The sequence below is a fragment of the Chrysemys picta genome, chromosome 1 (assembly GCF_011386835.1).
Source record: "Chrysemys picta bellii isolate R12L10 chromosome 1, ASM1138683v2, whole genome shotgun sequence".
NCBI lineage: Eukaryota > Metazoa > Chordata > Testudines > Emydidae > Chrysemys > Chrysemys picta.
Window position 1 is genome coordinate 249337534 of NC_088791.1, and position 24638 is coordinate 249362171.

At 42.0% G+C, this 24638-nt stretch overlaps 1 protein-coding gene across 1 annotated transcript in view; it reads right to left on the minus strand.

Annotated features, from left to right (window-relative positions):
* Positions 1 to 3146: 3146 nt before the first annotated feature.
* TNFSF13B (TNF superfamily member 13b) overlaps positions 3147 to 24638 on the minus strand; it is a 28334-nt gene continuing 6842 nt past the window's right edge. Inside the window, exons 2-7 of the mRNA XM_065581027.1 lie at positions 15869 to 16331; positions 15660 to 15765; positions 5320 to 5376; positions 4916 to 5028; positions 4677 to 4827; positions 3147 to 3512 (exon numbers count right to left, since the gene is read on the minus strand). Coding sequence (XP_065437099.1) covers positions 3400 to 3512; positions 4677 to 4827; positions 4916 to 5028; positions 5320 to 5376; positions 15660 to 15765; positions 15869 to 16315 — 987 coding nt within the window. The 5' untranslated portion in view covers positions 16316 to 16331 and the 3' untranslated portion in view covers positions 3147 to 3399. The remainder of the gene's footprint in view (positions 3513 to 4676; positions 4828 to 4915; positions 5029 to 5319; positions 5377 to 15659; positions 15766 to 15868; positions 16332 to 24638) is intronic.

Sequence of the window (24638 nt, forward strand, 5' to 3'; positions counted from 1 at the left end):
ACTCTTTAGACCACCACTTTCCTCTTTTTAATTCATCCTCCTTTTACTGTTACTATCCTTCTATCATTTATTTCCCTGCAGCTATTCCTCATTCCTCTCCACCCTGTGGGCTTCATGCCCTCATGAATGAGGCAGTGCTGCCATTAGAAGAGTTATCATTAAGAGTTAGAGTTAGCTTCCCTCCAAATCGGACAAAGGAGCTCACACCTTTCAGAGATTGGTTCAGGCTGGTGTCAAGCACAGGAAATCAATCACTATCAGTTCCCAGCCTGTTCGTATCTGGGAGGTTTTCTTCACAACACTGAGGCTTAGAAACTTACTTTTTGTTATTAAATGAAAACTGAGATTCTGTAGAATCTGACCATAGCATGCAGTCCATGGAAATATACCAAATGGATCAGGTATTTGACACCAGAGCATGAAAATGTTAAGCATGATATATAGTCACAATGTGATATAGCAAGTGTGTAAAGGAACAATGAGTGGCATCAGATTGACACTCAAATGGGTCATCTGCAAAGTTGGAACATTTAGATCCATCACAGTCATCTGCCACTTGAGCGAATGCAGTAAAAGATAGCAGCAGGTTGTCATCTTCTATGTGGACCAGCACTAGATGGCAATGATACACACACTTTGCTAGACCATTGTGGCGCTGACAGTTAGCCAGCTGAAAGAAGTATTGGGTGTACTAATTCACTTGTGCATGGTTACCAAAGAGATGTTAAGTGGGCTAGTAGACATAGGCCCACTCACTTGTGCTGATAGGAATCAAGAGAATGTCAAGAGGCATTATAATGGGATCAAGCTCATTCACCTGTTAGAATAGTTCAAATAAATATTAGTGCTATTGTGTATATATCTGTAACTTGATTTGCATTATATGTATACCCTATGCTTAATTAATCCTAGATCAGAGGTTTGTGTCAGTAGTAAGATGAGTATTTGCTTGATGTGTAAACTTCCTGAAAGCTAATGAATGTTATCTGTATTGTTTTCACTTATCTATCCCTACTAGAATGTAATGGCAGGCAACTGCATATGTATATCACTAACTGGATCACTTGTGTATGCATAGGAAGTAAAATGTTAATTTCAAAACAAGTGGTCCTTGATGTGGTGACCTGAGGTGAAAAACTCAAAATGCACTCTTCATCAAAGGGAGAGCCTATGCTGGTAGTACAAGCGTTTGCTTGGCTGCTTTTCAGGGGAAACCGCTCTAAAAGTGGGCCCTGGGAATGATCTATTTGGATGCTGTCAGGGGGCATTCCAGATACAAGACAGAGGTCACCAAAGACATTTTGAGAAACCCTGAGAGACTTATGGAAGCTAGCAGACATCACTGCTATCATTTTGGACTCACAAACTTTGACTCACCTGTTATGTATTGTGACAAAGTTCCTCCTCTATCTTGGTGGGTCCTGCACTTATTGGCAGATTTTCTTGCCTCAGAGATTTACCATGTGGGTTGGGGAACAGCCCAGAGACCTTCCCCTCTGGGAAAGCCCACAGTCAATTGGGAGGTTTGGGGGGAACCCGGGCCCGCCCGCTACTCCAGGTTCCCACCCAGGGAACTATAGACTGCAGCTGTCTATAGTACCTCCTCTAACAGCTGCATGACAGCTACAACTCCCTGGGCTACTTCCCCATAGCCTTCTCCCAACACCTTCCTTATTCTCACACAGGACCTTCCTCCTGGTGTCTGATAACACTTATGCTCCTCAGTCCTCCAACAGCATACCCTCTCACTCTCAGCTCCTTACACTGGCACCACAAACTGAAGTGAGCTCCTTTTAAAACCCAGGTGCCCTGATTAGCCTGCCTTAATTGATTCTAGAAGCTTGTTCTTAATTGGCTCCAAGTGTCCTAATTAGCCTGCTTGGCTTAACTGGGTCTAGCAGGTTCCTGATTACTCTAGTGCAGCCCCTTCTCTGGTCACTCAGGGAACAGAAAACTACTCATCCAGTGACCAGTATATTTGCCCTCTACCAGACTCCTGTACCCCACTGGTCTGGGTCTGTTACAGTATATTACCTGCTTTAACCTCTCAATATATCTTTCATTTCTTAGCTAATCAATCTTTAGTTCAATTTACTAAAGAAATTGGCTTCAGCATTGTCTTTGGTGAGATCTGAAGTATACCCTGACCTCGGGTAAGTGGCTGGCCCTTTGTAGCTGGGAGTAACCGAAAGCGTGAAAATTTTTGGTTTTAATAACCTTTCATCATTAAGTGCAGTTTGTCTGGGTAGTAATATAGGCTGGAATGTCTAAGGCGACTGACTGTAGCTCCATGGTAAACTAGTACAGTGATCGAGGAGCACACATTTGTTGCTGGTTTGGTGAAATCTAATTATGGAATATACCACCAGTTTGGATGTGTCTGCCCTGTTTTTTTACAGTCTGACCTGAGATTCTGTGACCAGGGTTTCATAGACAGCAGAGGACTGGTGAAATTCAGGTACCTTGGGTTCTATTTGGGGGTCTGGAGGAAAGATAATTCTGCCCGTTTTCCCTCAAGCTTAATTCCATTTCCACTATCCCTGCTTCCCTCCAGGCAGTCTCTGTCCTATTTTTCCCCCACACTTGTCATCCTGACCTAGTTCCATTTTCTTCTTCTAAGCAGTCCTAGTATCCACTCAGGCTTCTTATCTCAGTCCCAGTCTCCTTCCTCAGCAAGTCCTAGTCTCACCCCTTGGGACTTCCTATCCCAATCCCATGTCCTTCCCCCGAACCGCCCCGGTCAGTCTTCCCCCCAACCCCTATTTCCTCATCTGATTTCAGTTTCCTCCAAAAGTTCACAGTCAATGCTAAAAACTGGGCTGATAATTGTCGTACATTTTTCAGTTTAATCTTTGCCTGCAGATTATTTAGCAATTTCTCATATACTGTACATTAATATGTATGTTGAGGGTTCTACTCTTTGGTGATTCTTTCTTATTTACAGCTTTAACAATAAAACATTTGTGAAATTTAATATGAATCTGAGCAGTGTTTACATTAACCTGTTTGTTACTTCAGTACCTCCTGGATCATGACTTACTAATCACAATGGTCCTCATTACATTTGAGATATTTTGGATCAAACTCTGCAGTATCAAGGCCCTGAGTAATGCCTCATGGACAAGAAGTTGTTTCAAAGACATGTCTGTATAGCCATTGGTATTTTTATTCCTCTATTGCCTAAAATAACCTATATTTCTGGTAATTCACATGACAGTCACATCAGAACTATGTCTGCTGGGTTTCCTGTTTTGGGCTGGCTCATCAAACCGAAGAAAGGGGGTTTAAAAAAAAAGAAAAAGAAGATTGAATTGGCCGCTTAACTGTATCTCCATTTTTTTCAATTACATAAAAACAAAAAAGAGAACAGAGATAAGCATGATGCAAAACTGTAGAGTATCACAGGAGTCGAACTGCACCAAAAAAAGTACCATCTCCATCCAATGATATTTTGGCCCTTCTCCGTGGTATTGTAAGTTGAAGTTCATCCCCTTCTTCTAATTTTGCAATTCCTGGAAAAGAATTTGGAATATCTTTAAATAGAATACTACCGTATGTAAAATACCTAATATATTGCATTCAGAGAGTGTATTTTGTATTACCTAAACACACTTTTTGCAATAAAAAAATGTATATCATTAGGCCCAATCTTGCAATCTATACTCAGGCAAAACTCACATTTAAATTCACCTAGGATTTTGACCTTACATTTGAATGTCATTCCCTAATGATTACATTCTGTTCTTAAAGAACTACTGCCACACTTCAGCAAAGTTACCATAAGCATAATAAATTGCCTTGTATTTCTTGTCCTCTAATTGGTGATTACAACGATTTATATACAAAGAATTTTTCCTTTCTAATTAGCTCCCTGCTACATGCATCATTTAGCGATGGCACAATCCGGTGTCCATGTCTAAGAAGAGCTTTTATTGTGGTGAGTTGTGATGCTATATACAATGAACTCTGGCATCAATTAATATATCAGGCACTTGGGTACAAGGTAAATACACAGAAGAAAACATTCATAGAGAGAGCTTGCTAAACAACAATGATGGGAAAAGAAGTCTAGAAAAGTAAAGGCAATTAAGAGGTTTGGTAAAATATAGTCTGACAGGTTGTAACAATGGTTCTTTAAAACTTGCACAGGGGTTAATAGAACACACGTTTACTGCAGACTGCTGGAACTCTGCTAATATAAAAATATTATTTTTGTATTGGTGTGCATATCTTGATTTACTTGCATGCAAAGTTTCTGATGGGACTATCAAACACACACTGCATTGGCCTAACTCTGTTTGCACTTAAATCAATGATGAGACTCCAGTCATCTTTATTAGGAGCAGAGAGTTAGGCTGATACTGACTGCTTCATCCTTAAGATGCTTAAATCCATATTTGATTGACTAAAGCAGAACAGATGCCTAAAATGGCTATTGTAGTATCTACAGTAAATACAGATTTGAGCATCTAAGTATGAAAATTCAACTCTCTATGGAATTTCAATCATAAGAAAAATAGATGTTAATTGAGCACACACCAAAGTATGCCATACTTTTACTGGCAAAGTGATTTCTGAATCCATTACATTTTCACTATATGTAATCATGTATCACCGCAAATTATATTTGGCACAGCTTTACTATAAATAAGAAGGGTAAAAACTCAGATATTTACCAGCGGTATAGCAAGAATTATTAGGATAAGAATGAGGCATGTTTTGGATACAACGAAATAATGTCACCAAACTGAGATCATCACCAAATACATGAGCCTTTTTCCTTTGTATTAGATGTCCCATAGCAAATGTTGTATCTGTATATAAAACCTGAAGAATAAGAAACAAACTTCAGACATAGGGTGCTTAACAGCTTCACAGTGTAAGTCCAATATTGAAGTGAAATGAATATTCCTACCTGACCATATATGAAAAAGTAACCAGCTTCTTTGACCAATATTTTATTTCCTTGCTCTTCCAGAGCTGTTCCTCTTTTAAAGCTAAGAAGCCATGGAACAATGCTTGAGTCATCTAAAAGAGAGAGAATGAAAATAATTTCTGGTAAGAAAAAAATCAAAATTAGTTAGTTCCTTCTAGTTTCCTTTGGTTAAAAATCAACAATGCTGACCTCTTGAACAATAGCAAAGTTTAGAGAGGGGGATTTTCCAATTTAAATCGGGAGGAGATTTGCAAGACTTATCCAGATCCAAAATTTTCATTATTTTTTCTAACTGGCATTATATTAATCAGAATACTGCTTGTTTGTTAGTTAGCCTGGAGCTTGAGTAGAAAAATATGTGAATATGTGGAAGGCACTGTTACCTTTTTGTTGGATGTTACTTTTGCTATCAGCAATCAATTGCAGACAGGCCTGTAGCACTAAAAAGAAAAAAACAAGATTCCTTTTGTAATTAAAGAAAACAAATGAGAGGAAGTAATTAAGAGAATGGTTTAAGATCTTGGCAGGGTAAAAAAAAGTGACAAAACATACTCATGAGGGAAACACTCTTATTCTCACTATGTGAAAGCAGGATCTCCCATTTCTTCTTGTGGCAGATACTTGCCAGATGTGCAGAACAGCCACCAGATTTTCACATTAAAGGGTCCTGGAGAAATTCAGAGATCATGTAGCCAACCTTGAATACTATGATAAAACACTGGTCTTTCATCTGGGTTTCTTGTATACTTTAACAATGTAGTGTTAAGTCAAATGAGTTAGATGCTATCGGCTCCATTACTTTAGTTACATCTCTAACTGAAACCCCACCAGACAATTCTCAGTTGTGATGGATGTTAGGCTTTCAAAAGTGTTGGTTTTTTTTTTTTTTTGGTAGTATTTGCAGGACCTTTTTAGTTTCACATAATATTAAAAAAAAAAGGCCAAGAGTGAATATGAATTCATTTCATATTACATTCCTAAAAGAGTAAGACTTCCCCATGTTCCAAAACAATAGGCCTTTAGTGAAATTGCCCAACTTTAGTGAAATTGCCACAAAAAGTGCTGATACAATGTTTGTAAGAGAAAATGTTGCATTTAGAGCTATAAAACTTTTAGTACTTGCCAAAACTCATCCATTGCTTTAAAGCTTTGACATTGGATAGAAATACAGGATACAAATTTAGTTACAGAAAAATAAGAAATATTGTGGTATTTTAAAGTGTTGGATCGCAGCTAAATACAATTTAAGGCACTTTAAAAAATATCTGCCACAGATAAGTGCCAGGAATCATAATAAAGAATACTATAAAGTTGCATTCACTAAGCACAGATCTCAGTTAAGCCTTATGCTTTACTGTTACTTCAAAGGATGAAAGTGTTAAATAAAAAATGTCTACAGTACTGTCCAGAAAGTGGATGAACGTGCTAATCTAGTAATTTATCAGAAACGAAGAGAAGAAAATCCTAATTTGTTGAATCTCACTTCCTGAAGCAGATAAACTCTGAGGTCAAATTCTGCAACCTTTACTCATGCTGCTCCATGAGCAGGTCTATTTTTTTTAAACTAACATTAAGACCTATGTTCCTTATTACTGAGCCATATTAACTATTTACCGTGCAGTAGACTACACTGAAAATGTCTTTCCGATCTTCAGAAAAATCGGTCACTTTTGCATATGTAACTATCTTTTAAAAGAATGAGAAGCGATCTGGTGTCAGATGTGTGGTCCTGCTTCTATCACTGTTATTTCTGGTGATTTTTATAGCATTTCTTTTTTATTAAAATACACTGGGCCAGATACTCAGCTGGCATGGATCAGCCTAACACCATTGACTTCAATTAAACTATGCTTATTTGCACCTGCTGAAGATTTGGCCTTGTATTTTTATTACTACCACATCGCAAAACTACTCATCATTCCAGGACACTGCTTTGTAATTATTAAGGCAGTAATATCCTAAAGGTCTGATAACATCTGAGAAACTTTTTCATAACAAATACAAGTACCATGTCTATTATCACATAACTTATTCCTAATTGTAACCTAAAGAAAACCATCTGTTTGTCTAATCTTTTTGTGCATCTATATTCCTTGGAATATAAACCTTTACTTTTTATAAGGAGAGGACAAAAGATGATGTAGTTTTGTTCACTGGTGCTAGAGCAAATGCTAACTGGCAAATTAAACCTCTTATTTAAACACATACACATGCAAATACAGAATTAACAAATAGTAAGTATTAATAATAATAGATTGGAATGAATAAAAAAAACCCTTATCTGAACACCCTAAACTCTCTGTAAATTCAGATCTGAGTTCTAACTTTGTGGGCTAAGCACTTCCCTAATAATAAATGATAAATATAATAATAATTAATAATGTCACAATGTGTATAAAATTGTTTAAGATCATCTAAAAACATATTTTAACAACTGAAGAAAACAGATTACAACATCATCATGATGACAGTATGCATTGCATCTGGAGTATTCAAAACTTGCATAATCTCTTGGGACCTCATACAGAAAAGAACTGCTCTTCTTGTAAGACAAATTTTTCTAACTTGTATTTTTTCCAGGGGAAAAAAATATAGAAACCAAGTTTCAGAATGTAATGTCTCTTCCCTGAGCTAAATGGATACTTCTGAAGTTAGAGACTGCAGGTGCATTAACAAACCACAGACAGAACTTAAAGGGATGTGGCCTATCTGAGCAACGCATGCTTATTTTCCAAAACACTAGGAAGGACTGTCCTGTGAGTCTAGTGAAGCTGTTGCTCTAGCAACGTTTCTTACACATGAGACTGGGCTTATGTATGCATGATCAGAGACTTTGTATCAATATTATCATATCCCCTCCCATGCTGGTTTTATAAAATCTTATTTGCATAGTTACCCATGTCCTAATAAGTTGGGACCTAACCTTCCAATATATTAATTCTTGAAGAAATTTTCAAATGTGGGTGCCTAAAGTTAAGTACATACGTATGGATTATGGTGCTAATTAAAAGTGGCCTGAGGTGCCAAACACTAACAATTCCCATTGATGCCAAATAGATTGGCAGAGTTCAGTAACTTTGAAAAAACAAACTACTTATGTAGGTGCCTAAACATGGCTTTAGGCACACAATTTAGGCATGCCTTAGGGTACGCCCGAGTTTGAACACATTGGCATTAGCCCCCTAAGTATCTTTAGAGAGACGCTTGCTAAAAGGATTTCCACACATCCCTTCTTTCTTTCATGGCCTTCATATATTCTCCATGGACTTTCTGGAACATGCTTGAGTACTGTATTATTCTACATGAAGTGGGATTTTGTTTGTTTCTATCCCATTTTTCTTCCAGGAGCTGCTTGCTTTATTTTTCATCCATAGAAGGGAATGATGAAATATCCCTATATGATTCACTTGTGCATTTTTAAGGCTGGTTAATCTGGCACTCAGTACTATAAATACTTTAGCTACATAAACTAGTAAAGACAGCCTAATCCCAGTGTAAGGGCAGGTTAGTCGTATTTAGGGGATGTGACTCAGATCTAACATATATCCCCCAAATATTTGTTGCAGTATATTGATCTTAATAGATTGACAATTACTGTATTATGTTCCACATAATAAGTGATTTGCTATGTAATTCACCCCAAATATTTTACGTACATATTAATTGCACATAATGGGATTTATGTCTTTTAAAAGGTATGCATCTGAAGAAGTGGGCTGTAGTCCACGAAAGCTTATGCTCTAATAAATTTGTCAGTCTCTAAGGTGCCACAAGTACTCCTGTTCTTTTTTTAAAAGGGAGAGTTTACTTTTGTGTAACTATTTTTGAGCGTCCAATATTTCACATAATATGCATAGTATTGATTCATCCAGGCAGTAAATTGGATCTTTTATGCTAAACTGCATGTCCTGGATTAAATCTCTTCATGCCATGTGGTCAAGGAGTGGTTGCTTCCTCTTTGATTTACATTGCTGTCAGCAGAAACAAAACAAACAAACAAACATCTTTCTTTTCCAGACCAGAAGTAGAACTTGAGAACTGCACCCACCTTTCCATAACATTTGCAAAAATACTGGGTATCCTCATGACCTGCTGGGGGCATTATGCTAGTCACCAATTTTTTCCCCTTGGGGGATGGCAAGCAAAGATTGGCCAAGGCAGGGTGGGTTTTTTCATCTTCCCCACAACAGGTCTGGAAACCAGTGGGGAAGGGCACGAGGGTTAGGTTATAATTAGGTCTCAGTGTCTGTCCTGGAGGTTGCGGAAGTCATGGTTTCCATGACTTCCCTTGACCTCCATGACTTCTGCAGTGGTCAGTGTGGCTGGCCCCAGCTGCCCCAGGGACAGACACACCTGCTGCTGCTGGAGTGGTTCTGCAGCCAGCCACACCAGCCGCTGCTGAAGCTGCCCCAGAGCCAGCTGCTGCTCCCTGGCTGCAGTCCTGGGGGTCACCCCATTCCTACCCCTGCTCCAGGGGCGGCTGGAACAGGGGTAGGAATGGGGTGACCCCCAGCAGCTGGTGCCACTGGACCCGGGTCATCCCCCCGCCCCCAAGACCAGGGCCGGCTCCAGGGTTTTGGCCGCCCCAAGCAGCCAAACAAACAAACAAACAAAAAGCCGCGATCGCGATCTGTGGCGGCAATTCAGCGGGAGGTCCTTCGCTCCAAGCAGGAGTGAGGGACCGTCTGCCGAACTGCTACCGAACAGCTGGACATGCCGCCCCTCTCCGAAGTGGCCGCCCCAAGCACCTGCTTGGTAAGCTGGTGCCTGGAGCCGGCCATGCCCAAGACCAGTGGCCCCACAGCTAAGATTTAGTCAGGGGTATTTATAGTACAAGTCATGGACAGGTCACAGGTCATGACTTTTTGTTTATTGCCCATGACCTGTCCATGACTTGTATTAAAAATACCCATGACTAAATTGTAGCCTTAGTTATAACATCACAACTTAGCATATAAGACTCTTAGCAGATGTCCAGTGCAGGGTCTCGTTATAGAAGGGATACGATTGTCAAACACCATGGATTGGAAAAGCACTGGCAAAAGGCATTCCTAAAGAGACCTGAGAAAGTGGGGTTAGGGCTCCTGTGTATGGTAGAGTGGGGAGCCAATGCCCTCATTTCATAGCTCCCTTTTACCTCCTACAAGCAAAGGGTGGCAAGGTCCCAGCTATGGGATGGCTGGGACCAGGATGAGGATTACGTGGAAATGATTAAGCAACGATGATGATCTGGATTTATTGCCAAGTACGCCCAAATATTTTATGAGAATACAGTTGTGGCCTAATTAAATCATATCCATTGCCACCTCTCTCTCTTCTGGCAAGCCTGGAATAGCTAGAGGAAACAGACAAAAGGTGATAGCTATAACAAGCTAACATTGAAGTTTGCATGCTGTTAATTATTTAGTCTGGACTTGGGCATCTGCCGAAGAGGATCTTGACAGTTGCGGGTGTGAATTTGCTGGCTTGTATGCCAGATTAGGCTATTGCACTGATGTTTGAACGATGTGGAAATTTTCTGTGGCTAAATGGAGCCCAAGCCTTTTATTAGGGAAATTGGAGCAGGTGCTTTGTGACTTCTCAGTACACCACAGTAAATATTTGCTGTTAATTCATGGAATAACCACAAAAAAACTTTACCAAAGCTTAAACTGACAGAGGGCTTAATCCTAATATCCCTTATTTTCCTCTGGCATCAAAGTTATTCTTGAGTCGCACTGGTGGAAATTAGATCAGAATCAGGCCCACAGAGTACATGTGAATGAAACTTTGGCACACAGGGACTAATAATTTGGCTCAGATAACCAAAAACCACCTTCTTGTTCTTGGACATCATGGTGCATGGATCTCTAGCATAAAACATGTTGGCACAAAATGAACAAATGTAACCATAGTGTTTAAATATGGGGCTAGTTTCAGTTGTGCTGAAGACCCTATATTTTCCCCTGTCAGAAAGAAAGATACTCATTGTTCTTAAAAAAAAAAAAAAAAAAAGTCCTGTCATAAATGGCTTGATGATTTCTCTGCCTGGGTGTTTAATTATATGTACTCCTGGCAATAGTCTATTAACTCCCACTCAGTGCAGCAAGAGTTCTGACTTTGAGTGATAAGCATACCGCTATATTTGGAATGTTGATCAAAACCACCTCTTTTCCATCTACTTGGGCTTTAACTTTCAAGGGTACATATTGTACTAGCACTGCTGATTATATATTATAAAAATATAATAGTGTCCTCCAAAATAAACTTTAAAAAGACCATAATTGTGATGTGTTCATTTGTGTTTCACTCTTCATAGTAATCAAAACCCTACTGTGTGGTCATTTTTACATGCAGAATTCCCAGCAAATGAAAAGAGTATTAAGCAGGAGTTCTATGCAGGCAACGGCTGCTGGATTGGGTATATGGGATGAATGATGGTACATATAAAAGAAAACTAATGTCTGAAATATATATTAACATTAATAAAAAAAAGTTTGAATAATATTTATCAAAACTAGATTCTTCATATTTAATTAACTTAAAATATTGTCTTTACCTACTGCCTAATGAAGAGAGATGTCAACAATAATATTTGAGATTACATTTTCTATTATTAAATTTTTATTAAACCAATTAAATTATCAGTGAACTATGGTCAATGACCTCATAAGAGTTAAAGTAAAATGTGAGACTATCAGAAACTAAGATAGTCATAAAAATACTTTACCGATAAGTTGCTCTCTAAGGCCTTGAATTAGCAAAGCACATAAGCACACGCTTAACCTTAAGCTCATGACTTCAAAATGAATGAAACCGAATCCGTAGGATCATTCAGCGCCTAGAAGGATAGGGGTGGCACCAAAATGTGTGAGGACTTGAAGACTGAATCTGCAGTGACAACCATTTCCATGACTAAATGAGAGAATTCAGCACCATGAACACCACCATCCTTCCTGGTTACTTCGGCCCCTCTGCTGTAAGACTATCTGCACTGGTGTTTGTGAACCTCACTGGGCCAGAAAGTTTGATCCAGGGACATAGTTTCTTAGTGAACACTGGAAAGCTGATGTCACTGCAACATTGTACGCAAGAGAGAAGAGGGACAATCCTATTATGAAGAACTGTCTCTCATTTTGGCATCTGCCTCATTTTGACATGTCTCTCTAAAAGTTATTTATTTTAAAGAAGTTCCTGCTGGAGACTATGCAGACCTTTGGGACTGAAAAAAATGGACATAGTGACGTTCCTGTGAGCCACAAAGGTTTATATAAAAGGTTTTCAACTCACTTCACTAGTACTCTGTAACCTAAATTGTGGGGCCTCATTAGTGACACTTTTGTAGTGATAACTGACCTAGTATAATTTTTCTTTTAAGTCAATTTTCACTTTGTGATTCTATTTTCTATACTATGCCAATCAAAAGTTGTCTTTATTTAAGCTAACTGAAACCGGATGTGAAGACTGGTAAAATGGAGATACTTGTTGGTAGACACCTTGAAGAGAATAAATCTGAATTTTGACTTCAGAGGAGGCTGAGTAAGTAAGAGTAGGGATCACACAATTGCTCTCCCCAAATAACATTTGAAGAGGGACTGATAAAAGCCACCAGAGTCCTGTGGCTGAGAAAGCCAAATAAGCTTGCAGCGTGCTAAATCCAATTACATTTATCAAAGCTGGTATCTAACCCCAGTAGATGTTTTTGCTTGTATTTAAGTGTTAGGCATAGAAGAATACTAAAAGTTTAAGCAAAACCAAGGATGTTAGCTCAGTGGCTCTGGTGACATGCCATAAGAAGTCGATGGGGCTGCACAAAGAGCACTAAGTTTTCTCAAACTGCAGATTCTTTCTGCATAACATCTTTAAGACAGCCTTTCCTAGCCATCCACGCTGTGAAAATTCATCTCACCTTGTGTCTTGATTACTTGACAAATGCAAGTAATGACATCTTGCCCTGCTCGTATCCGTTCAGAATGCTGCTGCAAAGATCATTTTTCTAGCCTGTTGCTTTGACCAAGTCTCTCCACTGATGCCTTTTCTCTATCGCATCAAACATAAGTGACTTGACTTCACTTTAAAGGCCCTTCACAGCCTACCTCCACTCTACCCTTATTTTGCATTTGTTATCAAGATATCAACTCCCACCTCTGATCAGCCAGAAGCTCAAGCACCTTCATGCTTTTCTCTCACGCTTGGGAGATTCTCCCATAAACATCCACAAAGAGACCTCAATATCCTCCACATTTTTCCTAAAACTTTCCTTTGCGATGATGCCTACCAAGAACTTGACAAGGGTTAGGCTGCTGGTGTGCTGAGAACACTACCTATCATGCTGACCAATACAGTCTCATTATTTCCTTGTGCTCCCTATCAGTTGGTCTCCATCTATTGTCTCGTGTCTTATACTTAGATTGTAAGATCTTTGGGGCAGGGACTGTCCTTTTGTTCAGTACAGCGCCTAGCACAGTGGGATCCTGGTCTATGACTGAGGCTCCTAGGGACCATGGTAATACAAAGAAAATAATGATTGTTTGATTCTGTACTGTATTGAGAGTTTTTTATTAAACTAAGGGCCTGATCCAAAGTCTATTGAGTCAACTGTAATAACCCCATTGAATTCAATAGGCTTTGGATTAGGTCCTCAGTGAATATGGTATTTTCTTTTTGGGTACTCAGGGGAAAGTAAGTGACTATACAGTAACTTGGGCTTTAGCCTACTAAGTGAAGTTTCAGTTAAATAAACATCTCACTTTACTTAAAACGTGTCTTTGGCTGATAGTTTAAAGTCTGATTTAGGGTTGATGTACACACAAATTGCTGATTTAATTCAGTAATTGATTTAGTTAAACTAAATCAACATCCAGTCAAACTAATTTAAGGGTAGGTCTACACTTTGCTTACCGCCGGACCCGGTGGTGAGCAATCGATCTTCTGGGATCGATCCCGGAAGTGCTCGCCGTCGACACCGGTACTCCAGCTCGGTGGGAGGAGTACGCGGCATCGACGGAGAAGCCTGCCTGCCGCGTCTGGACCCGCGGTAAGTTCGAACTAAGGTACTTCGAATTCATTCGTTATTAACGTAGCTGAATTTGCGTACCTTAGTTCGAAATGGGGGGTTAGTGTGGACCAGGCCTAAGAGAGTGACCACATGAGGACTGCCCTGATTTTTATCAATTTACAAACCCCCTTTAGTTAAATCAGTGTAATATGAGGAGGTAAACTGGGTCTTTATTATAATAAAAAGTACATTGACTCTTTAGGAACTATGGGGACAACTTCAGCGCTCTTCATGCACTTATATGCCTATTAAATTTTATGGGTCATGAGTAAGGCTGAGAGTTTATCACGGAGGTCACAGATTCCGTGACTTTCCGTGACCTCTGATTTCTGCAGCAGCTGGTGCTGGCTCAGGGGTGCCCGAGCCGGGCAGCCCCTGGGCCAGCAGCAGCAGTTTGGGTGTGTGGGAATGGGCTCAGAGCTAGGGGCAGGAGGTTGGGGAGTGGGGGAAGAGCTAATCTCAGGATGGGGGGCTCCCACTGGCATGGCCTTGCAGCTAGTAGGTGGCGGAGGGGCTGGGGGAGACTGCACTGTGTGCTGCCTGCGCCTGCAGGACCCGTCCCCACAGCTCCCCTTGGCTGCAGTTCTCGGCCAATGGGAGCTGCGACAGCTGGGGCTTGTGCCCCTCCACCACCTAGGAGCTGCAGAGATGTGGAGCCAGGTAGGAAGCCCCTGCCAGCCCCGCTAAACCTCCCCTCGCTTCTCCCCCCGTCCCCAACACAAGCGGGAATCCCAGGCCATGCACTGCGGCCCAGCCATCCTCCCCAGCACCCACGGCACCCCCTGGACCTCCCTCCCCCCCCCCAAGTTTTAGTCACAGGAATTTTTAGTAAAAATCACAGACCGGTCACAGGCCAGGAATTTTTGTTTATTGCCTGTGACCTGACCATGACTTTTACTAAAAATACTCGTGACTAAAACGTAGCCTTATTCATGAGTAGACTTGGGAGGATAATAAAGCATTGGTCTTTCATCAACAGAAAAACTATTCCATTAAAATTATAACACATGCAAAACGATTTCTAAAGATTTTTAAAAGTTTACTATGAAGCCTCAAAGTTAAAGCCACGAGAGAGAGTTCTGACAATTTTTTTTTAAAGTGCCACCTTTTCAACAGAAAAGGCATTTATATTTTTTAAAGGGAAACATTTTGAGCAAGAGTGACTAGTCTGTTGGATTCTTTTTGTTCTGCCTCTTTTGACAGGTACAAATTAGCTGTTCTCTGTGAAAACTTAAGACTTCCCCAAACAAAGCTATGAAGCTGTCCCGCCACTTCTCTCTTTCATGAGGAAACTGGCAAGTATTACCAGAAAAGTGACTTTATTATGATTTAAAAAGAAAAAAAATCTGAACTCTGAGTTGTGTGAATTTACTGCTCTGGTTTGGTTCACTATAGAGAGATGTTTGAGTTATGAGAAGCAGGTTGGGATCCATATCCAAAAACTTGCCAGAAGGAGATCAAAAACTGGGCAGGGGATCAATATTCTATTTGGGTCGTTAACTCTAAACATAACACCATTCATTCTACAATAACAGTGTAAAGCAAGGGGGAACACTGTGCTGCTGTTTCTTCCAGTTGAGAATGTGAGTCAAGCTCTGCTGTTTTCCTCACCTCCCAACCCCATCCCCTATCTCTCCAGTATCTATACATCTTCCTCCAAGCAGTTCAACCCATCTTGTCACTTACTTATTTCTTCTGTGGGCAGAGCAGACCTTCTCCCTCTGCTTCTGCCTGCATTCCAGCCTCTCTCTTCATCACCTTCACCTGCCTCAGAATCAGGCAGCCTGATTTCCTGACAATGACAAACAAGGTTAGAGCAGAGAAAGCAGCTCCAAATACTCATCCCCTCCTCATCCTAGCAACAAGAGCAGGTCTCAGAGGGCACTGCAACTCACCTGCCTGGCAGCAGCTGCTGATAACTGCAAGGAAGAAGAGGATACAGTACCCTCTTTACTCTTATCCTGGGACTGGGGTAGCGGAGCTCTTGCCTGGACTCTGTAGATCAGCTCGCTGCGGAGAGTTGCTAGTTCTGCTTTAAGTGTGAGAACGTGGTAAAGACACACTGCTGCAAGAGAAGAGGACAGGAGCATTGCAAGCCACAGGAATGTGACCGAGAGAAGTCCTTTCCTGCCCAAACCAGCACCAGGGAGAGCAGGAGGAGAGGAGGAGATACCCTTCTGTTGGATGACGTGCACACAGTCCACGGATTTCATCTCTGCTCTTTCCTTACTAAAGCCAGAGGGAACATTCAGCTCTGTCTCCTCCTGGGGTGTAATCCATTTTGCCAGTTGCTGGCTGAAACTAAGGGCAGTCAAAATATCTGACCAAAACGCCCAGATCATTTCCTGTCATATGGAGCTGTTGATACAAACATTAAGTTTAATATACAGGGTAAGTGTCTAAGATGCAGGCTCCCTTAGCTTTCTTCTTACTGCTCTGCATCTTGGCAAATTATTATTCTCTCTTCAGCTGCTTGCTCAATCTACCTTCCTCATTTCACTTTCAGCTATTTACTTTTTATGGCAACTTGCCCATTACCATCTCCTGTTATCTTTGTACCCAGACATGATTAAAACATCTGATTCTATTTGTATCCTGAATCTTCAGAAATAGTGCAGAAGAGATGTAAGACTCCCTGCCAAAGTATTGTATCCTGTTGCAACCTAACACATAATGGGGTCTCTAAAAATAGAAATATACAGTCATTCTCAAGAAAATGGAATGTATGTCAGTGCATGGACTGACAGAATTTCTATCATTATCCTGTATCCTAAAAACAGAAAAAAGCTTTCCAAGTACAGGGAGCAGAGTACAGGGAGCAGAGCATTTCATTTCTTTGACTGTGTGAAGTTGCAGGCTCAATGGAGGGCCAGATGTTCCCCAAGAATTTGAGAACAACTTTTAATTACAATTTGTTTAATAAATTTGCCGATTCTGCTGCACAGTTCAAGCATTTGGATGTGGGATTAACCAAGGATTGATACAAAGGAGATGGTAGAAAGGAAGTGTATGGAGAATTCCAAAAAAGAGGAAGAACTTGTTCCACTATGCATGCACTTTAGAAGGCAAAGATAATTCATGGAATTTAAAACTGTCTGCTTAATTTTACTTTGTAAACCTGTGTGCTTGGCTTTGGGCTCATCTCTTCCTATGGTCCTATTAATCCCTGCATCCCTCTGAACTTTTTGACAGAATCTTAAAATGGGGGTGAGGGGAATCTAACTACAGCAGAACCTCAGAGTTACGAACACCACAATTACAAACTGACCAGTCAACCACACACCTCATTTGGAACCAGAAGTATATAATTGGGCATTAGCAGAGCTTCCCCTTCACCTCCCTCTTCCCCCCCAAAAAAGCAAATACAGTACAGTACTGTATTAAACAAACTACTAAAGCATAAAAGGAAAGCAGCATTTTTCTTCTGAATAACAGTTTCAAAGCTGTATTAAGTCAATGTTCAGTTGTAAACTTTTGAAAAAAACATCCATAACATTTTGTTCAGAGTTACGAATATTTCAGAATTATGAACAACCTCCATTTCTGAGGTGTACATAACTGAAGTGCTATTGTAATTTACACTCTTGCCATCCCTTGCTTAATTCAGCTAGAGCAGAATGTTGCAGTACATCCCTTCAGCAACACAGACGACCATGAAAATGTCAGACGTGTCCACCACACTCTGCATTGACTTCCCATAAAAGTTAAGTTCAAGGTCTCAGTCCTCATCTTCAAAGCACTCAACAGTCTGGGCCCATGACATCTAAGAGATCATCCGATGCTCCAGGATGAGGACTGTGGTAAACTGGAATAATGGAACATTTTACTACTAGGGTAAAACTTGTCTGTGTAAGAAACAGGATCTTGGGGATGGTTTCAGACTGTGGAATGAACTCCTTCAGGAACAAAGGACCATCATAAACCTCACACCTTCTCACTCTAAGTGCAATGTATACTTTTTCAACCTTGCCTTTTCTAACAAATATGTAACAGCATATACCACAAGCACTACACTGCACACACAAATTCTCCCCCTGGGGAGAGAATGAGAAAGAACCACACATGAAAGATGTCATCCATCTCACTTACTGTATTACTGGAAGGTGCTCAGATATTATGGTGATTAGAGCAGTTTGAGAACCTATGTAGAACAGAATCCCATGATCTCCCCTCCAATGAAATTCAGGGTAATTTTAGTTGCTATATATTTTATGGGTTGTGTACTTTAATGATTATATATTATCTGATAAGTATTTATTTGGCACTGTAGTGACTGTGTGTGGCTCCCCTCCCGCCCAGCAGAGGGAGTGCCCTTACAGACACCCAAGTGGGCAGAGCCTCCGCCACCTGTTCCCGCCCCCTGGAAGTCAAGGGACGGGACAGGAAGTATAAAAGCCGGCCGCCAGAGCTCAGTGCGGCCCCAGCCAGCACAGGGAGCAGACGTGCGGTGGGAAGCTCGCGGCCGGGAGACCTCAGAGGCCGTGGCCCGAGCTGCCCCGAACCCACTACGAGGAGGAACCACCGGAGCCCGTCCGCTCCCGTCATTGGGAGGACCCGTTGGAACTCCCCCACACCAACCCCAAAGGCGAGACACCACCAGGGGCCTTCCACCCCTGCTGTTACCTGGAGGAGCCACCTGAGTCCACACCAGACTTCCCCGAGGAGCTGCCAGACCTGCCACCAAGCCCCGGCCGGGAGGAACCCATGCTGATGGACTGGACTGGGCCCGGTGGCACGGACGAGGTAGGCCCTGAGGGGGAAACTGGAAGTAGCCCGGGGGTAGCCGACCCCGGTCAGGCTGCAGACACGTACGAGCCGATGTCAGTGTGTTTCGGTCAGGATACCCCACTGACTCACAGCAGCAGCAGCCGCTGCTAGGGCCCCGGGCTGGGATGCAGTGCAGTGGGTGGGCCTGCGTCCCCCCCTGCCACCCCGCTCATGGGTGGCAGGCTTCCCCCTCACCCAACGCTCAGGTATAGGGCCTGAGCTCCCTACCTTTTGTATTGTTGCTCAGCCCCTGCACCAGAGGGCCTGAGCCCCCTAACTGTTATCATGTTGCTCAGCCCCTGCCTGAGCCCTGAACTGACTGCTTGTTTGCTCAGCCCCTGCACCTGAGGGCCTGAGCCCTGAACTGACTGTTTGCTTGTTCCACCGGTAGTGAGTCAGTGTGGCTCCCCTCCTGCCCAGGAGGGTCGAGCCCCAGGACGAACCTTCTACAGGCACATAAACAGGAATTTGTATTACATAGTATCTAGAGGCCTCAGTTGTGTAGGGTCCCATTGTGTTCTAGCTCTTGCAAGTACATATAGAGACAGTCCCTGCTTTGAAGTGTTTGCAATCTAAATAGACAGGACAGCCACAGGGAGGACAATGGAAGAGTAGTAAGTAGTAACCCAAGATTTAAAAAAAAAAAAAAATTGACCAAAGAGCTCTCTGAATCACTAATGTTTATTGTTAACAAATCTGCAAAAAACACAGATGAAATTCCAGAGGACTGGAAAAAATGGTAATGTGCCAATATTTTAAAAAGGTAAATGGGATAACCTGTGAAACTTTAGGCCAGGGGTTGGCAACGTTTGGCATGCGGCTCGCCAGGGTAAGCACGCTGGCGAGCGGGGCCAGTTTATTTACCTGCTGACGCGGCAGGTTCGGCTGATCATGGCCCCAACTGGCCGCGGTTCGCCGTCCCGGGCCAATGGGGGTGGCGGGAAGCTGCGGCCAGCACATCCCTCGCCCGCGCCACTTCTCGCCGCCACCATTGGCCCGGGACGGCGAACCACAGCCAGTGGGGGCCGCGATCGGCTGAACCTGCCGCGTCAGCAGGTAAATAAACTGGCCCCGCTCGCCAGGGTGCTTACCCTGGCAAGCCGCGTGCCAAACGTTGCCGACCCCTGCTTTAGGCTGATTAGCCTGACATCGATGCCATGCAAATTCATGGAAAGGCCAAATATGGGAAACTATTGGTAATTAATTAAAATGACAATAGCATAATCAATTACATTAACAGGTTTATGCAAAATAGGTCTTGTCACACAAACATTTTTTGGTGAGATCACAAGTTTAGATGGTAAAAGTAACTCTGATGACTTCTGTAAAGCATTTGACGTAACCCTCCATGACATTCTGATAAAGTTAGCACTATACAAAATCATATTAATGGACTAAAAGTTGATTAACAGAGATCCCAAAAAGTAATTGTAAATGGGAAATTGTCATCCAATGGGGTTGTGTCTAGCAGAGTCTTAAAAGCAATCTGCTCGACTCACTAATAATCAATTTTTATAAATGATGTGGAAGAAAAAATAATTGCTGGTAAAATTTCCAAATTACACTAAAATTGGTAGCGTGATAAATTAAGATGGGCACAGGTCATTTATACAGACTAATCTGGATCACTTGGTAAGGTGGGCTCATCTGAACGTGTATTTTAAAACAAATAAATGAAATGTAGGAACAAAGAATGTAGGTCAGATGGGGGCTCTCTCCTGGAAAGCAGTAACTATGAAAAGGAAGGGTTCATGGCAAATAATTAAGGCTAAGATTTAGTCACGGGTATTTTTGGTAGAAGTCATGGACAGGACAAGGGCAATAAATAAAAATTCACGGCCCATGACCTGTCCATGACTTTTACCAAAAATACCCGTGACTAAATCTCTACTTCTGGGGCCCCGCTGCTCTGGGGTACGCCTGCACTAATGCTGGGGGTTGACTGACCCCCAGCCGCTGCTCCTGGGGACTGCTCTCCGGACAGCCTCCAGGCGCTCCTTGGGCCACTGCTCCAGCCACCCTGGGACTGCTACTGTTCAGGAGGTCCCCAGGGCACCCCCATGACTGCTGCTTAGGCACTCCCCGGACCTGCCACACTGGCCACTGTTCCAGTGGTCCCCGGAGCCAGCTGCCCGGGACTGCCTGAGCAGTGGCTGGTCCCGGGGCAGCCCCTAAGGCCAGCCGAGCGGGACCGCTGCATGGGCAGTCCCCAGGACCAACCGGCACCGGCTGCTGCAGAAGTCACAGAGGTCATGGAATCTGTGACTTCCGCAACCTCCATGAAAGAATTGCAGCCTTACAAATAACCAACTGAACTTGAGCTCCCAATGTGATGCTGTAGTTGAGAGAGCAAATTAATCCTTGAATGTATATGCGGTGCATATCAAGTAATAGTAGGGAGGTAGTATTCTTGCTGTATAGAACATTAGCAAGACCATTACTGGAATGATGTGCCAAGTGCTGGTTCCGCATTTAAAAAAAATATATTGAAAAATTGGAAATGGTCCAGAAAACAGCTATAAGAACGATTCAAGATCTGGAAAACATGCCTTACAGTGAGATGCTAATATAGCTCAATCTATTTAGTTTAGATAAGAGAAGGTTAAGAGGTGACTTGATCATGATCTAGAAATGCCTTAATTGGGAAGAGAGATTTCTGATAGACTGAAAAAAGCAAGAGATTCAATGGTTGGAAGCACAAGTTAGACAAACTCAGACTAGAAAAAAGGCACATTTTTAAACAGTGGGGGTAACTAGTTATGGGAACAACTCCTCTAGGGATGCGATGAATTCTCCATCACTTGATCTCTTTCTAAGAGAGATGCTGTAATTCAAACAGAAATTGCAGGCTTGATGATGAAATTACAGGGTGAGGATTTTTTGGCCTGCATCATGCAGGTCAGACTAGATGACCATAATGGCCCTTCTAACCTAAAAATCTACTACGTATTTTATTATATCCATTAAACAAATGGGGAACCAAGGCACAGAGAGATTTACATGCCCAAGGTCCGACAGGAAGTCTGTGGTTGAGTCAGGAACTGAACCCTTGATTTCTTGAGTTCCAGTCCAGTGCCCTAACCACAAAAGCATCCTTCCTCTTTAAGGAATGAAAATTATTTCTCACAAAGAAGTTTTTAAAAAGCACATAAGACTACAAGTCTCATGAATAAGGTCAGAGGAATAAATATTTAAGAGATGGCCAAGGGATAAATTCAAATAATTTAAAACAAAATCTCATGGTTTTAAAGAGTGTTAGGACAAATCCTTGGATGCCACTATGCAGAATCTCTGTCCACCGAAGCCTGTGGTCTATGCTATAGGTGTATGTTCAGCTGCAAAGTGCAGAATGGCTAACCGACCGATGGGTCAACATCGGATACTTCGAAATTAGCATGAGAATGGCACTGTTTCCTATAACTGCTTAAACCCCCCCAAAACAGAACAGGCTGGCATGCCCCAGTATACAAGACAGCATGGAGCACATAGAGGTTAGAGCAAGGAACAGAGGAGTGAGCAGAGCTTCCATTTTCACAAACATATTATTCAAAGTCCTTTCTCTAACCCCCTCCCTTTCCAAAGTGGCCAGTCAGACTCTGTCTGACTTCAGACAATCTTATACAACAGCTCCCGATGAAACGAGGTCACACTCACCTTGCCCCTACTTAAGCAGCAGCATGCTTAGACCCAGCCCTCTGAGATGAAGAGCAAATTTCCCAAGCACCTTCAAGTACCAGCATCTGGACCACAATAGAGGGATTGTTTTCACTACGGGGGTAAGTCGACCTAAGTTATGCTACTCCAGATACATGAATAACGTAGCTGGAGTTGACGCAGCTAGGGTCAACTTACCCCGGTGTTTTCACTGCACTGAGTTGACAGGAGACGCTCTCCAGTTGACTTCCCTTACTCTTCTCGGAAAGCTGGAGTACCAGGGTCGACTGGAGAGTACTCTGCCACTGGTTTAGCAGGTCTTCACTAGACCTGCTAAATTGATCCCTGCTGCATCGATTGCAGCAGCGTCAATCTCCCAGGAGTGAAGGCCAGCCCTTAAGAATCAGGAAATAAGAAGGAAGTCCCGGTCTCACACAGGACACAGCATGGCTATAGCTGTTCCTTCACTGTTATCTTGGCTATGTATGCAGTGTCTAGGGGGCTGCTCAGGTAATTTAAGTATAATCACATAACACAATTTTCTTTTTAAAAGCTAGAAATAATTTAGCAGTACTGTACACATTTCGGACAGGGGAAGAATGAGTGAAATACAGAGGCTTCCTCTCTAGCTAGCTTTAGAGAAAATATCTCCTTATGATCCTACTTAAATTACGTATTAAAATACAGCCTGAACAAAACCCATTTGAAAGGCAGTATACACCTTAGTATACAAGTCAAGAAATATTGCACCAAATTCAAAACTGTCTCTTCAGGGTATGTATTTCTTTTTGGGAAGTATAACACAGCTGCTTGGCTTATATGTTACATTTTGAGTAATGTTATTTTTCTTCTTCTGTGATCCACCACAGACTCCACTCTCTCCCCCCCCCTCCCCAAACACTGTTTATCTTTTTCGTATAGTTACCATCTACATTTCCACTCACACAAAATTCACACTGATGTCAGTAGCAATTTTGTCTGTGCAAGAACTGCAAGTTCAGGCCTTCACTCCACAGTGCACAAAAGTCATGTAAACTACATAGATGGGCAATTTACATTTACAGTTCCATTGAATGCTCTGTGAACATGGTTATTTTAGAGTGCCTTTTAAAGAGAACAGGAATACTACAGGAAAGAAAAAATAAGCAGAGGATTATTTTATGAAGCAAACTGTAGAACAAGAAAAGATAGAGTCCCATACAGAAAGTAAAACAGGATCAAATAGAAATGAATGGGATTTATATTTTGGAGCCACCCTCAGCAATCATTTCTTCTGTCTGGTTGCATGCTGGAAAAGGACTTTAGAAAAGGGTCACACTGCTTGAGCTGGGGAAGCATGAGAAAAAACAAAGCTTACCTTGTACAGAATTCCCAATAGTTTGGTTACCTAGCAACATAACGCTACTGCCTTTACCCATGTCCTTATGTAAAACACAACTAAACAAGCTTTGTACATCTGAGCTAAAATGAGTCGTTGTGATGAAGTTAAAAGGAAACCACCCCTCCTCAGCTGGAAGTGGGTACTCTAGATATCCTCTAGGAATTATTTTGGGGCAAGTTCTAGGGCCTGTGTTATACAGGTCAGACTAGAAGATCACAACAGGCCTTGGAGTCTGAGTTCATGGGCTACAGTAGTAGTTAGGGTCCCTGCAGACCCAGTAACAAAGGGAGCACAGGGCTAAGGATCTTAGTAGTGTCAAGTCATAGTCTCATTTACACACAGCCAGCTCTCCCATTGAGCTGCTACAGTCTTCACAGAACACAGAATACTATGCCCTTGGCTCAGCCTTTCAGTTTCAAATTTTACAACCAGTTGGCCCACTGCCTTGTGAGTTACAAACCCTGAAGTCTTTGCCTCCTTGAGAAAGCAGGTGGAGTCAGCACTTTTCTTAGATTAGAGGCAATATACATCCATGGCTCTATGTATAATGCAGTTGCGGGTGTCTATGCAAACGGCTGCCTGTTTTTTCCATTTTAAAGTTTTTTTATTATTGTGCTCCAGCACCTAAGCTTTTATTTAAAAGCTAAGCCTAAATCTTAGGAGTGAAAAAATAATCTTCAAAATGTGCACCAATAAACTCATGCTGCACCATATGCAGAGCTTGCACACAGCATGACAAAATAGCTCAGAGAAAGATGAACTGCTCCTATTAATCAACATTTTGGGGGGGGGGGGACCTCAACTCTAATGACAAGTTAAAGATCAACATGGTTATTTCACAACTGTTTAGATTAGCAGGGGAA